The sequence below is a fragment of the Ictidomys tridecemlineatus genome, chromosome 16, assembly GCF_052094955.1.
Source record: "Ictidomys tridecemlineatus isolate mIctTri1 chromosome 16, mIctTri1.hap1, whole genome shotgun sequence".
NCBI classification, from domain to species: Eukaryota; Metazoa; Chordata; class Mammalia; order Rodentia; family Sciuridae; genus Ictidomys; species Ictidomys tridecemlineatus.
Window position 1 is genome coordinate 25,217,718 of NC_135492.1, and position 16,317 is coordinate 25,234,034.

Genomic DNA, 16,317 nt, shown 5'->3' on the forward strand with positions numbered 1-16,317 from the left:
GTCTCTCATGGTGTGAAGGAGCAAAACCTCTCCTGGAGCATAATGACCACCCACCCCAGTGCAGAGCTGTGCAAACCTGTAAAGCCTCATAGACTGGAGTCATGGTCCAGGTGCCTGGGAGGGTGATCCTGGATGCTTTCCATGAGCAAGACCAGGAGAAAGCATGTCCCAGCTGTCAGGGACCTTCCCTGCCCCTTGAGCCTGACACATCTGTGCTCCCTCAGCACCAAAGCTTTTTGTGTATCACTTTGAAATGATTTGCTCACTTATGTGAGGCCCAGGTTTATTTATTCAGAGTCAAATGGGATGGACTATTATTAAAGAGGCAAGAGAGAGGTGGATTAAAATCCACCTTTTTTTTGGTTGTTGTTGTTATAAATCCCAGCTTACAGCCAGGTACAGTGGTGCACACCTGTGATCCTTCCTGCTCCAGAGGCTAAGACAGGAGTGTTGCAAATTTGAGGACAGCCTTAGCAACTTAGCGAGGCCTTATGTAACCTGGTGAGACTACTCCTCAAAATAAAATATAAAAATGACTGTGGATGTGGCTCAGTAGTAAAATATCTCTGGGTTTAATCTCGAGGGCATCAAACAAAAAAGAAAAAAGAAAAAAAGAAAAAAAAACATCTAATTACCTATTTTACCTTTTGCTACCCCTGAATATGTGTAGAAAGTTGGTAAGATTCAGATTTGTCTTTTCAGTGGTTTCAAATTGAAATCCAACCCTAGATTCCAAAATACCACGTAAGATACAGAGAAACTCTGTCTTGCATTATTGCTGCAAAATTTGAGTCCAATTCTACTAATTTATGAATGTGATTTCATGAAAACTAGTATCTGTCCTTCACAAGGTGATGAATTTTACAAAGGACGACAGTTTTCACCATTGTTGTCCTAACTTGGCAGGTTCAAGTGAACTGTGTGGTTTTTTGGTATCAGGAATGGTACCCAGAGATGCTTAACCATCAGCCTCTTTTAGATTCTTTGTTTTGAGACAGAGTCTTGCTACATCATCTAGGGCTGCTGGGGTTACAGGTTTGCACCAGCACACCTGTCTTCATTGTAATTTTTAAGGACAACTTTGGCAATGCCTTGAATACCTAACCGTAATCATTTTATCACTGAATATCAGTGAAAGAGTAAATGACACCTGTTTTCTGCAAAGAAGAGATCCATGTGTTTAAATAATGGTGCTGATCCCCTCACCATGTCACCTAATTCCTGTTCCCTCCCAACTGCTTCCTCGTGGGGCCAAACTTTTGGGAGCTAGCCTTTTAGCTTATGAAACTTGGGAGTAACATAAATGCTCTTTCTATTCTCTCTGTCCTGTACAACATAAATGCTCTTTCTATTCTCTCTGTCCTGTTGCTTGGTCTTAGATACAGTTTACTGTTTTCAATTTTTTTGAAGAGTATTTTTTGTTGTTGCTGTAGTTGGACACAATAGCTGTTTATTTATTTTTATGTGGAGCTGATGATCAAAACTAGGGTGTCTCATGTGCTAGGGAAACACTCTGCTTCTGAGTCAGAATCCCAACCCTCCTATTTCCATTTTTAGATATACTTTTTTCTTAAGTTTACCTCCAAAATACAGTAAACCATGCCCTAAATTTCACAGAAGTTGGTTGAAAGCTCAGTGTTTTTTAGAGAGTTTATAACATGGGAACATTCAAACTTTGTGAGAAAGTGTGGTGTCTTTCTACTGATTTTTTTGTGTTTTTATGCCTCTAATTGTGTACCTTTTGTATCATAATCATGTTTATCTAATTACATGTATTTTTTCAAGCTACTCTTCAGCCCAAGAGAATTAGTATTGTAGTCTGTTGTTTATTTATTTGCTTCCTTATTGAGTGCTGGGAATTGATGCCATGGACTTGCTCATGCTTAGTTATCTTCCAGAAATAAATTTCAATTTGTGAGGAATGTTCTGTAGTTGTGCAGGCGTTTTACTGGGGAATAAACCTACAGGCACTTGACCACTGAGCACATCCTCAGCCCTTCTTATTTATTTATTTTTTCTTTTTCCTTTTTTAAAATATTGTATAGTTGTAGATGGATAGAATACCTTTATTTTATTTATTTTTCTGTGATGCTGAGGATCATACCCAGTGCCTCACACATGTTAGCAAGTGGTCTGCCACTCAGCTACAGTCCCAGACCCCCTTTTTATTTTTGATGAAGACCAGTCTCACTAAATTCCTGAGTGTCTTGCTCTGTTGCTGAGACGGGCCTCAAACTTTTGCCATTTCCCTGCCTTGACCTCCCTAGTGGCTGAAATTACAGGTGCACACCACTACACCAGAAGTTAGAGTGAGTTTTGAAGAGTTATCATCCAATTTCTTTCCAGATGAAATAGTATTGAAAATCAGTTTTCTTGCTTTTGTTCATACTTTTGAAATTTGTAACTATGACTCTTCCTCTTTGCTTTATTTTTGCATTATTATAAAAAATGTATTTAGCATATTAATATTGTTTCTTATGTATACATTTTTAAAACTTCATGGCTTGATAGTTTATTTACTTCTTTATTAGATAAACTTTGTTTTTATGAGCAATTTTAGGCTTACATAGTTTATTAGTCAGTGTTCTCTAGAGTAACAGTATCAAGAGGAAGTATGATTATCAAAGGGGAGTCATTAGATTGGCGTACTTGACCTGAAGGTGGATGTCCACAGTGGCCATCGGCAGGCTGGAGAGCTTGAGAAGTAGTAGCTGCAGAGTCCCAGAGGCTGAAGCCACAGAACAATAGGGATCAATGGTGCTGCCTTAGTCCAGAGCAAAGATTCTAGAAACTCACTAGAGAATCACTGACAGAGTCCACTTTGGGAGAGTGAAGAATTTTGTTCCACCCAAGACACCATCCTATTCGATGGTGCTGCCTAGCTTAAGGAGGTTCTCCAGTTTGGCTCACTATCCCTTATGCCAGTCATTTGTAGACATACCCTCATAGACACACCCAGAAGCTCATTAATCATCAGCATCCTTTAATCCAATCAAGGTGACATTTAAATGTGCCATTACATATAGTATCAAATACCCCTTCTCTCCAGCTGATAGTCTCCACTGTTTTCAAAATATTGAATTGGTGTAGGGTGTTGAACATTGGATAAAGAGAATGGATGAAGAAACATTTTGGATAAGCCAAAGTTCATCCTTTATTTTAGGGTTCCTCTTCCTTGTGATGTGATTGTGTGTGTCACGTCGTATACAAGATAATGTCTTACAGAAGAGAATCTTCTTCTCTGGGAATCCTGTGTTCCACTTGTTCATCACTCCTCCTCATTTCTTCCTCCCTCTCTGCTTCCTATATCTCTGGCACCCATCAGTTTTGCTAGTGCATCTATAATGTTTTCTTTTCCAGAATGTTCTTGACTTGGAATCTTACTGCACTTGGCCATTTCAAACTGGCTTCTCTCACTTTCCAGTCTGCCTTTAAGGGTGCTGTATTTTTCCAGGCTGCAGAGCTCATTTTCTGGGTGATGCTCTTTGGTGTGGTTAAACTTCAGCTTTTCCATTCAGTATTGAATGGTGCGTCTTCCTTGCATCTAGCTTTGGGCCGTTGTGGATATGGCTGCTGTAGTCACTGCAGTGAGAGTTCCTGTGCCCATAATTTTCACATCATTTGCATAGACACCTGGAGTGTGATGACTTAATTGTACAGTTTTTTGCATTTATGATTAAAATTTGCATTTATGTTTATGAGCATCATTCATAGTCTTCTGTTTCATACTTTTCTTCATCTATTTAATTTGGATAATATGGTAACTTATGCCTCAGGGAGACTTAGGAGGTGTTAACTCAGCTGTTATGTTCTGGAAACAAAGTAGAAAACTGGTGGCAGTTCTTATGTGTCTCATGGAAGCCTGTTTGAGATGTCAGAGCCTTGCCTTGCCTTTGTAGGAAGTAATTAGTTTCTGAGTCTGGTTTTCTCAGCAGCCATGGATGCATCTATTTTGTGTATTTCCCCTTTTGTGTGAGTTGTAGGAGATTGTATCTCTCAAAGAAGTGGTCCAGTTTCTGCAGTTGTCTAATTTGTGTCAAGCACATTTATGATAATCTTGTAGTCCCAATGCACTGTTGACGATGACACTTTTAAATCTGTTAGTAGGTTTTCAGTCCTCGATGCTTTTTTCTTTAATATTATTGTATATTTTACACTTTTTATTTTTTTCTTTTTATGTGGCAGTGAGGATTGAACCCAGTTTCTTCCAAGCACTAGGAAAGCAGTCTTCCACTGAGCCAAAACCCCAGTCCCTGTCCTCTGTATTCTTAGCCTTTTGTCGGTTAATCAGTGATGCAGATGTTCATGAAGAACTTTATTTGCAGACTGCGGATTTCCTGATTGTGGTTTCACCAACACCTTCTCTGTTACCTACCTGTGGTCAATTTAGGTTTACCGTGCTCTTCTTTCTCTGGTTTTCTGAAGTGGCAGTTTCATTGGTTGCTTTTAGCTCTTGTTTTCTGAAATGTGCGTTGGATGACTTAGATACCAATACAGCGCCACCTCTGGTGTCCTCTATGAAATTCCTATGATGGACTTTTACATTTTTTTCTTTCAAAATGGTCACCTTTTTTCTTGAGTCACCTCTTTGTCCTGTGTCTGTTCAGAGCCCTGTGTTTAATGTCTTTTTCCCTGGAGGCTTTTCAGCTTCTTGTGATCTGATTTCTGCTTTAGCTCTCATATTCTTTGAGCATACATGGGATTTCACTGGTGGTCCACTTTTAGGGGTGTGGTTTATGTCCTGTGGAGTGTTGCTGTGACCCTGAAACCTCAGTGTGCTTCCCGTTTGGTTGAAGGTCCATGAAGCCCTCCTGTCTGCATCATTGTCCTGACAGAGTTGGGCTGATGTCTCAGAGGGTAATTGTGGGTTCTTCATGGTTTGGGGTGGTTCTGTATGGTTTCAGTCCTTGAGTTTGCTTCTGTGTAAGTGGCAGGAACATTTTCTTTGTCTGTTCCATCACTGTGCAGACATCATAGCATGCTTACAGATGTAAGTGGTGGCCTCTTTCACATGCAGACTGTGTGGGATAGTTCAGAATTCTGGGCTACAAACTTGTTGCTTTACCACACTCTGGAAGAGCTTCTGCCTTAGGTTTGTTTGCACCACCATTGCTACAGGCACAATGAATCTCTTTCACAACAGACAATCATTGCAAATGTGGCCCACCCTTGATCAAAATGTCCTTGAGCAGAACATTGGTATGTGTCTCATAAATGTATATTATGGTAGTGAACTGGCTGCTGTTAAGAAGAGTTTGACAATCATTGGATATTCATTTTGCTGTGAGACTTAGAAAAGTAGCGCCTGCTGTTTATTAAGAAGATTGTTTTGAGAGTTATAAAACTTTGTAAGGCTGTTTTTTGGACAAGGTGACAATTTTTTTTTTTAAAGAGAGAGAAGAAAATTTTTTATAATATTTTATTTAGTTTTTTGGCGGACAAAACATCTTTGTTTGTACGTGGTGCTGAGGATCGAACTCGGGTCGCATGCATGCCAGGCGAGCGCGCTACCACTTGAGCCACATCTCCAGCCCATGGTGACATTTTTAGATCATTGAGTTCTTTCTTTCTTTTTTTTTTCATTTTTTTATTGGTTGTGTAAAACATTACAAAGCTCTTAACATATCGTATTTTATACATTAGATTCAAGTGGGTTATGAACTCCCATTTTTATCCCAATTACAGATTGCAGAATCACATCGGTTACATATCCACGTTTTTACATGATGCCATATTAGTGACTGCTGTATTCTGCTACCTTTCCTATCCTCTACTATCCCCCCTTTCATCCCCTCCCGTCTTCTCTCTCTACCTCAACTACTACAATTCATTTCTCTCCTTGTTTTTTTTCCCATTCCCCTCACAACCTCTTATATGTAATTTTGTATAACAATGAGGGTCTCTTTCCATTTCCATGCAATTTCCCTTTTCTCTCCATTTTCTTCCCACCTCATTTCTCTGTTTAATGTTAGTCTTTTTCTCCTGCTCTTCCTCCCCGCTCTGTTCTTAGTTGCTCTCTTTATATCTCTTTATATCAAAGAAGACATTTGGCATTTGTTTTTTAGGGATTGGGTAGCTTCACTTAGCACAATCTGCTCAAATGCCATCCATTTCCCTGCAAATTCCATGATTTTGTCATTTTTTAGTTCTGCGTAATACTCCATTGTGTATAAATGCCACATTTTTTTTTATCCATTCATCTATTGAAGGGCATCTGTGTTGGTTCCAAAGTCTAGATATTGTGAATTGTGCTGCTATGAACATTGATGTGGCAGTATCCCTGTAGTATGCACTTTTAAGGTCTTCAGGGAATAGTCCGAGAAGGGCAATAGCTAGGTCAAATGGTGGTTCCATTTCCAGCTTTCCCAGGAATCTCCATACAGCTTTCCAAATTGGCCGCACCAATTTGCAGTCCCACCAGCAATGTATAAGAGTACCCCTTTCCCCACATCCTCGCCAGCACTTGTTGTTTTTTGACTTCATAATAGCTGCCAATCTTACTGGAGTGAGATGGTATCTTAGGGTGGTTTTGATTTGCATTTCTCTGACTGCTAGAGATGGTGAGCATTTTTTCATGTACTTGTTGATTGATTGTATGTCCTCCTCTGAGAAGTGTCTGTTCAAGTCTTTGGCCCATTTGTTCATTGGGTTATTGGGTTTTTTTTTTGTTTTTTTTATGAGAGAGAGAGATAGGGAGAGAGAGAGAGAGAGAGAGAGAGAGAGAGAGAGAGAGAGAGAGAGAGAGAAAGAGAGAGAAGAGTTTTTAGAGAGAGAGAAAGAGAGAGTGAGAGAGAGATTTTTTAAATATTTTATTTTTTTAGTTTTTGGGGGACACAACATCTTTGTTTGTATGTGGTGCTGAGGATCGAACCCGGGCCGCACGCATGCCAGGCGAGCGCGCTACCGCTTGAGCCAATCCCCAGCCCAAGAGAAAAGAGTTTTAACATTTATTTATTTTAGTTCTTGGCGGACACAACATTTTTGTTTTGTAGGTGATGGATCGAACCTAGACCGCATGCACGCCAGGCGAGTGCGCTACAACTTGAGCCACATCCCGAGCCCTTATTTGTTTTCTTATTGTTAATTTTTTTGAGTTTCCCAGCACCATTTGTTGAGTATGCTATCCTTCCTCCATTGCATGCTTTTAGCCCCTTTATCAAATATAGGATAGTTGTAATTTTGTGGATTGGTCTCTGTGTCCTCTATTCTGTACCATTCATCCACCCGCCTGTTTTGGTACCAGTACCATGCTGTTGTTGTGACTATTGCTCTGTAGTATAGTTTGAACTCTGGTATCACTATACCGCCTGACTCACACTTCCTGCTTAGAATTGCTTTTGCTATTCTGGGTCTTTTGTTTTTCCATATGAATTTCATAATTGCTTTGTCTCTTTCTACAAGAAATGCCCTTGGGATTTTGATTGGCATTGCATTGAAACTATAGAGAACTTTGAGTAATATTTCCATTTTGATGATGTTAGTTCTTCATATCCATGAACAGGGTATATTTTTTCATCTTCTAAGGTCTTCTATTTCTCTCTTTAGGGTTCTGTAGTTTTTATTGTATAAATCTTTCACCTCTTTTGTTAGGTTGATTCCCAAGTATTTTATTTTTTTTGAGGATATTGTGAATGTGGTGGTTGTCCTCATTTCTATTTCATAAGATTTGGTGCTGATATACAGGAATGCCTTTGATTTATGTGAGTTGATTTTATATTTGCTGAATTCATTTATTAACTCTAGTAGTTTCTTTGTAGACCCTGTTGGGTCTGTTAGATATATTATCATATCATCCACAAATAGTGATAATTTAAGTTCCTCTTTTCCTATTTTTATGTCTTTAATTTCTTTCGTCTGTCTAATTGCTTTGGCCAGTGTTTTGAGAACTATATTGAATAGAAGTGGTGATAGAGGGCATCCCTGTCTTGTTCTAGATTTTAAAGGGAATGCCTTCAGTTTTTCCTCCATTCAGAATAGTGCTAGCCTGAGGTTTTGCATATATACCTTTTACGATGTTGAGGTAAGATTCTGTTATCCCTTGTTTTTCTAGTATTTTGAACATAAGGGGGTGTTGTACTTTATCGAATGCTTTTTCTGCATCTATCGAGATGATCATGTGGTTTTTTTAAGTCTATTGATGTGGTGAATAACATTTATTGATTTCTGTATATTTACCCAGCCTTGCATCCCAGGGATGAATCCTACTTGATCATGGTGCACAATTTTTTTGATATGCTTTTGTAGTCGATTCGCCAGGATTTTATTGAGGATTTTTGGATCTATGTTCATTAGAGATATTGGTCTGTAGTTTTATTTCTTTGAAGTATCTTTGTCTGGTTTCAGTATCAGGGTGATGTTGGTCTCATACAATGAATTTGGAAGATCTCCTTCTTTTTCTGTTACTTGAAATAACTTGAAAATATTGGTATTAATTCTTTCTTGAAGGTTTTGTAAAAGTCCGCTGTATATCCATCTGTTCCAGGGCTTTTCTTGGTTGGTAGTCTTTTAATGGCTTCTTCTATTTTCTCCTTTGTCATTGGTCTGTTTAAATTGTGTGTATCTTCCTGACTCCATCTGGGCAAGTCATATGACTTAAGAAATTTATCGATATCTTCACTATCTTCTATTTTATTGGAATATAGGGTTTCAAAATAATTACTAATTATCTTCTGTATTTCTGAAGTATCTGTTGTGATATTGCCCTTTTCATTCCATATGTTGGGATTTTGAGTTCTCTCTCTTCTCTTTGTTAGCATGGCTAACGGTCTATCTATCTTATTAATTTTTTCAAAGAACCAACTTTTAGTTTTATCAATTTTTCAATGTTTTTTTATGTTTCAATTTCATTGATTTCCATTCTGATTTTAATTATTTCTTGCCTTCTGCTACATTTGCTGTTGTTTTGCTGTTCTTTTTCTAGGGTTTTGAGATGAAATGTGAGTTCATTTATTTGTTGGTTTTTTCTTTTTTTTGAGGAATGAACTCCAGGCAATGAATTTCCCTTTTAAAACTGCTTTCATTGTGTCTCATAGATTCCGATATGTTGTGTCTGTATTTTCATTTATTTGTAAGAATTTTTTGATTTCTTCCTTTATGTCTTCTGTAACCCATTGATCATTCAGTAACATATTGTTCATTTCCCAGGAGATGCAGGATTTTTCCTTCCTTCTTTTATCATTGATTTCCAGTTTCATTCTAAATGATCAGATAAGGTCCATTATATTATCTCCACCCATTTATATTTACTAAGAGTTGCCCTATGGCATAATATATGGTCTATCTTTGAGAAGGATCCATGTGTATCCACATTAGCTGAGAAGAATGTGTATCCACTTGATGATGGTTGATATATTTTATATATTTTGGTTAAGTCTAGGTTATTAATTGTGTTATTGAGTTCTACAGTTTCTTTATTCAGCTTTTGTCTTGTGGATCTGTCCATAGGAGAGAGCGGTGTGTTGAAGTCACTGGTAATTATTGTGTTGTGGTCCATTTGACTCTTGAACTTGAGGAGAGTTTGTTTTAAGAACGTTGCAGGACCATTGTTTGGTGCATACATATTGATAATTTTTATGTCTTGTTGGTGGATGGTTCCTTTTAACAGTATATAGTGGCCTTCTTTATCCCCTTTGATTAAATTAGGTTTGAAGTTGATTTTATTCAATATGAGTATGGCAACTCCTGCTTGCTTCAGAGGACCATGTGAGTTGTATGATTTTTCCCAGCCTTTCACTTTCAACCTGTGTATGTATTTTCCTGTCATATGAGTCTCCTAAAGGCAGCATATTGTTGGATTCGTTTTTTTATTCAAGGTTACTAGCCTTTGTCTCTTTATTGGTGAATTTAAGCCATTAACGTTTAAGGTTACTATTGATCTATTGTTTGTTCTTCCAGACATGCTTATTTATGTATTTATTTTAATATGGCTCGTTATTCCTTTTTGGTTATATTTTTTGTTCTTTTTTATACTGGGTTACCTCCCAATGTTAGTTTTGGGTGCTGTTTTTCAATTCCTCTTCTTGTAGTGTTTTGCTCAGAATGCCTTGCAGTGCTGGTTTTCTGGCTGCAAATTCTTTTATCTTTTGTTTATCATGGAATATGTTAATTTCATTGTGAAATCTGAAGCTTAATTTTGCTGGATACAGTATTTTTAGTTGGAATCCATTATTTTTCAGCATTTGAAATACGTTGTTTCAGGATCCTGTTGCTTTCAACGTCTGTGATAAAAAATAAGCCATTAACCTAATTGGTTTACCCCTGAATGTAATCTGCCTTCTTTCTCTCATAGTTTTTAATATTCTCTCCTTGTTCTGTGTGTTGGATATCTTCATAATTATGTGTCTTGGAGTTGTCTATACATTTGTGGGATATTTCAGATCTCAGTGACCTTTGAGGATGTGGCTGTGAACATCACCAAGGAGGAGTGGGCTTTTCTGGATGCTTCCCAGAAGATCCTTTACAGAGATGTGATGCTGGAAATCCTCAGAAACCTGGCTTTTATAGGTAATAATGATGGTTTTAAAATTAATCAAATCGAGAACTCATGTTTATTTTGCTCATTTATGTAGAAGGTGAAAAGGAAGTCAGTTGATGAATTATTGAAGCATAAATGGCACCTACAATTTGGCCAAGCATTTCTAGGTCCTAAATATTCATAATGATTATTATGTTGTCTCATTTTAGGAAACAAGTGGGAAGACAAGACCACTGAAGATCAGATTGAAAACTGTGGAAGAAACCTAAGGTAACTGTACTCACAAGAGGAATTTGTGAGGGAATCTGAGAACTGTCATATAATTTTTAAAGCAAACCAACCGAAGAAGTATGCATAATTTGAAATGTATTTATTCTTATAATTTTTTTTATTGAAATACATACTTATCTGTAACAGGTATTCAGTCTTTTCAAAGTATTTGACATGCTAAAAGGAGTATGAAATCGCATATATAAATATGACTATGTGGATAATAGCCATAGAGAAGCTGTGTTGCAAAGGATTGTTTCCTTTTAATCTCTTTATTTTCAGGCAACTTTAACAAGTCAGAAAATCTAGCCTTTATGTGATGTTGGTAGAAATTTAAAGACCTATAAATAAATAGAAAACTGTGAATGAGTTAGGTATCAATTATGTGCTGGTCACTTCTTCTTCAAAGAAGTCCTATGGTAAACTTCAAACTTTCCCCACAGAATAGTGTGGGGAAACCTTCCAATCGATTCCAATTCTTAATCAAACAAAGAAAAATTTTAATAGAGTAAATCCATGTGACTTCATTTTGTGTGCAAATGATTTCATATGTCCTTCTTTCCTTCATAGGCACATCACATCTCACTCTGGACACAAATACTATAAGCACGAGGAATGTGAAGAGAAGCCATGTGAATTTAAACAATATAGGAAATCTCTGGTTTCTCTCGAAAGTGTTGACACACAAATGTTGTTACAAACTGGAGATAGACCATATGAAAGTACAGTATGTGGGAAAGTCATCAGTTGTTCCAATGACATTCAAAGACATGAAGAAACTCATACTGGGTGGCAACCCTATGAATGTCAACAATGTGGTGAAGCCTCTTCTTCTCTCCCAGGTGTTCAAAGACACATGATAATACACAGTGGAGATAAACCTTTTCAATGTGAGGTATGTGGGAAAGGCTTTCATTTCTCCTCTTTATTTAGAAGATATGAAAGAACTGATTCTGGAGAGAAATTTTATGAATGTAAACAAGATGGTCGAATCTTTATTTCACAGACAAGTCTTCAAAAGCACAATGTCACACACAGAGGGAATGCACATTTTAAATGTAAGGTATGTGGGAAAGACTTTGCTTATCCCAGATTACTTAGAATACATCAGAAAACACATACTGGAGAGAAGCCCTATGAATGTAAGCAGTGTGGCAAAGCCTTTGCTAGATCTTGTGACCTTCACATACATGAAAGAACTCACACTGGAGAGAAGCCCTATGAATGTAAGCAGTGTGGCAAAGCCTTTGCTAGATCTGGTGACCTTCACATACATGAAAGAACTCACACTGGAGAGAAGCCCTATGAATGTAAGCAGTGTGGCAAAGCCTTTGCTACATCCCGTCAGCTTCATAGACATGGAAGAACACATACTGGAGAGAAGCCCTATGAATGTAAACAATGTGGAAAAGCCTTTGCTATATCCTATAAACTTAAGAGCCATGAAAGAACACACACTGGAGAGAAGCCCTATGAATGTCAACAATGTGGCAAAGCCTTTGCTAGATCTGGTGACCTTCACAGACATGGAAGAACTCATACAGGAGAAAAGCCCTATGTATGTAAGCAGTGTGGAAAAGCCTTTCCTACATTCCATCAGCTTCATGCACATAGAAGGACACATACTGGAGAGAAGCCTTATGAATGCAAACAATGTGGAAAAGCCTTTGCTACATCCTCTAAGCTTCGTGCACATGGAAGAACACATACTGGAGAGAAGCCTTATGAATGCAATCAATGTGGAAAAGCATTTGCTATATCCTATCACCTTAACAGACATGGAAAAACACACACTGGAGAGAAGCCCTATAAATGTAAGGAGTGTGGAAAAGCCTTTACTAGATCTAGTTACCTTCAGAATCATGGAAGAACACATACTAGAAAGAAACCCTTTGGATGTCAACAATCTGGAAAAACATTTGCTTCATCGCGTCATCTTCACATACATGGAAGAATGCATACCGAAGAAAAGCCTTATGAATGTGAAAAATGTGGAAAAGCCTTTACTGCTTCCTCTTACCTTCAGATACATGAACGAACTTATACTGGAGAGAAGCCCTATGATTGTAAGCAGTGTGGCAAAGCCTTTGCTACATCTAGTAAACTTCAAATACATAGAATAGTGCATACTGGAGAGAAGCTCTACGAATGTAAGCAGTGTGGCAAAGCCTTTACTAGATCCAGTGAACTTCAAATACATGGAAGAGTGCATACTGGAGAGAAGCCTTATTAATGTAAGCAGTTTGGCAAAGCCTTTGCTAGATCTGGTGACCTTCACAGACATGAAAGAACTCATAGTGGAGAGAAGCCCTATGTATGTAAGCAGTGTGGCAAAGCCTTTGCTACATCCTGTCAAGTTCATGAACATGGAAGAACACATACTAGAGAGAAGCCTTATGTATGTAAGCAGTGTTGAAAAGCCTTTGCTAGATCTAGTCATTTTCAGATTCATGGAAGAACACACACTGGAGAGAAGCCCTATGAATGTAAACAGTGTGGAAACGCCTTTTCTAGATCTAGTCACCTTCAGATTCATGGAAAAACACACAATGGAGAGAAGCCCTATGAATGTAAGCAGTGTGGAAAAGCATCTGCTACATCTAGTTGTCTTCAGATTCATGGAAGAACACATACTAGAAAGAAACCCTTTGCATGTCAACAATGTGGAAAAACATTTGCTTCATCCCGTCATTTTCGCATACGTGGAATAATGCATACCGGAGAAAAGCCCTATGAATGTATACAATGTGGAAAAGCTTTTACTGCTGCCTCTTACCTTCAGATACATGAACGAACTCATACTGGAGAGAAGCTCTATGAATGTAAGCAGTGTGGTGTGGGAAAGCCTTCACTGAGTCCTCTCACCTTCACTCACATAAACAAATTCATACTGGAGAGAAGCCCTATGAATGTAAGCAGTATGGCAAAGCCTTTGCTAGATCCAGTGAACTTAAAATACATGGAAGAGTGCATACTGGAGAGAAGCCCTATGAATGTAAGCAGTGTGGCAAAGCCTTTGCTAGATCTGGTGACCTTCACATACATAAAAGAATTCATAGTGGAGAGAATTTCTATGTATGTAAGCAGTGTGGCAAAGCCTTTACTACATCCTGTCAGCTTCATAAACATGGAAAAACACATACTGAAGAGAAGCCCTATGAATGCAAACAATGTGGAAAGCCTTTGCTACATTCTATAAGCTTAAGAGCCATGAAAGAACACACACTGGAGGGAAGCCCTCTGAATGTAAAGAATGTGGAAAAGCCTACACTACTGCCTCTTACCTTCAGATGCATAAACACACTCATACTGGAGAGAAGCCCTATGAATGTAAACAGTCTGGCAAAGCCTTCACTCAGTCCTCTTACCTTCACTCACATCAACAAACTCATACTGGAGAGAAGCCCTAAGAATGTAAGCAGTGTGACAAAGCCTTTGCTAGATCCAGTGACTTTCACAGACACGGAAAAATGTATAATGGAGAAAAGCCCAATGAATGTCAACAATGTGGAGAAGCCTTTGCCAACATCTTGTCTGCTTCACACATGTGAAAGAACATATACTTCATAGAAGTCATATGCATGAAAACAATTGGTAAACTCTTCTGTTATTACTGTTTCACTCATATACATGTAGGAAGTTTACTGGAGAAAAATCCTTTGAATGTGAAATATGGTAAATCACATTTCATATCATCCTCAAATACAAGAGAGACTCACACAGCTGAAAATGTGTGTGTGTGTTTGTGTGTGTGTGTGTGTGTGTGTTTGTGTGTGTGTATGAATGTGTGTGTGTGTGTGTGTGTGTGTGTGTGTGTGTGTGAGAGAGAGAGAGAGAGAGAGCAAAGGATCAATCGATCCACTGGGGATTTAGCCTGGTGGTGCTCTACCATTGAGCTACATTCCAGTTCCTTTTTACTTTTTATTTTGAGACAGGGAGTTGCTGAGTTTCTTAGGGTCTTCCTAAGAAGCTGAGGCTAGCCTCCAACATTGATTCTTCAGAATCAGCCTCTCGAGTCTGAGGAATTAAAGCATACACCAAACTTCCAACTGAGTAACTCTTTAAATGTGAAAAATATCACAAATCTTTCCATTGTCCCTGTTGCCTTCAAAGCCATTTCACTCACATTGAAAAAAAATCCCTCTGAATTTGGGGGATTTGCTACATTCTGTCAGCTTCATTTCCTTTCTTATATATGAAAACATTCATGCAGAGAAGCCCTGTGAATGTGAGAAATGTAGGAAATCTTCTAGTTTTCTCACTTTTTTTCCTAAGGACTGGGAATATTGTTTTGGAATAAAAAGAATAAATCTTATGCAAGTAAGAAATATAAAGGGTTCAGCTGTTCTAGTTTTTTTCAGTTGTATGAAAAGACTCATAGTGTAGAAAATGCTGAGGATAAGCCATATGGGGATGTATTCAGCTTTGAGAGTTTTCTCCAAAGGCACAAAAGAATTCACATGTTAAAATCCCCTTTCTATCTTTAAAAATTGCAGTAACACTTTTAACTGTCCAGGTCCCTTTGAACAGCATTTAAGAAATCACACTGGGAAAAAGCCCTTTATGTAGAAATGTGGTGAGAACTTTGCTTGTTTCAGATCTATTTGAATTTTTTCAGACATGAGGAAAATTTTATTTTATTTCATTTTATTTATTTATTTTGAGATAACCACTGTAGCTGTGTGATAATGGTGTGTGCCTTCATTTCTTTTTTTCTTTCTTTTTTTTTTTAAAGTACTCAGAGAGTACTTTAAAATACTCCCCTCCAACCCAGGGGAGTATTGCATCAGCATGAAGATTTGAAAGCAACATGTTTCTCTGGGTTAAATCTCTCTTATTGTTAGATTCCATTTTTCCGTATTTTAAGTCTTTTGTGTCTAATGTTTCATTACATATTGTATATGTTAGTTTAGGCCTCTCTACTCCAGCCTTTGGTACAGATTGGTGAAATGGCTCTTCTGAACTTCTTTCCTCTCTTTCTTAGTTCAGATTTTACCCAGGAGTGCTCTAGCACTGAGTTTCTCCACAGTCCTTTTAATTGTTATTTTTTGAGATGGGGTGAGGCTGGCAGCTGGGACCATAGGGATGTGTCTGTGTACCCTGCAGCTGGCATCTTCCTTTTGCTTGATTGCTTATTGATCTATTGATGACTCTGGGACCATCACTCTTGTCACTTGTGCTTGTTATAAGGCTCATGTATTGTGCTGTATGTAGGCACATTAAAGAGAATTATAAAACAATGTCATTTGTGTATATTGTTTAGAGAGGCGCTTTCTCAAAATATATTTTGCCCTATACTTGAGTTGCTTTCTCTTTTCTTTTCCCAGTCCTGGGGACCAAATCCTGCCTTTTGCATGCTAGTCAGGCATTCTAGCACTGAACGCTTCGTAGCTCAGGTGGTGAATTTGCTGCAGCTGCGAGTGTGGACCCCACCAATAACCACATCAGCAGATGTAGCTCTGCAGGTGTTTCTTCCACAATTGCAGCTGATCTCTTCCTTTTTAAAGGTCTTTTATACCAGTGAATTTTTTTTAAAAAACTACATCCAATTTAGGTTTTCTCCCCATGAATAA

At 38.0% G+C, this 16,317-nt stretch overlaps 1 protein-coding gene across 1 annotated transcript; it reads left to right on the forward strand.

Moving 5' to 3' along the window:
* The first annotated feature begins 11,309 nt into the window (after positions 1–11,309).
* LOC144371502 (uncharacterized) lies at positions 11,310–16,046 on the forward strand. The gene is given in 2 exon segments (XM_078033817.1): positions 11,310–13,574; positions 13,577–16,046. Coding segments are annotated over 2 exon segments (2,880 nt in total). The 5' UTR covers positions 11,310–11,432; the 3' UTR covers positions 14,315–16,046.
* Positions 16,047–16,317: the final 271 nt, after the last annotated feature.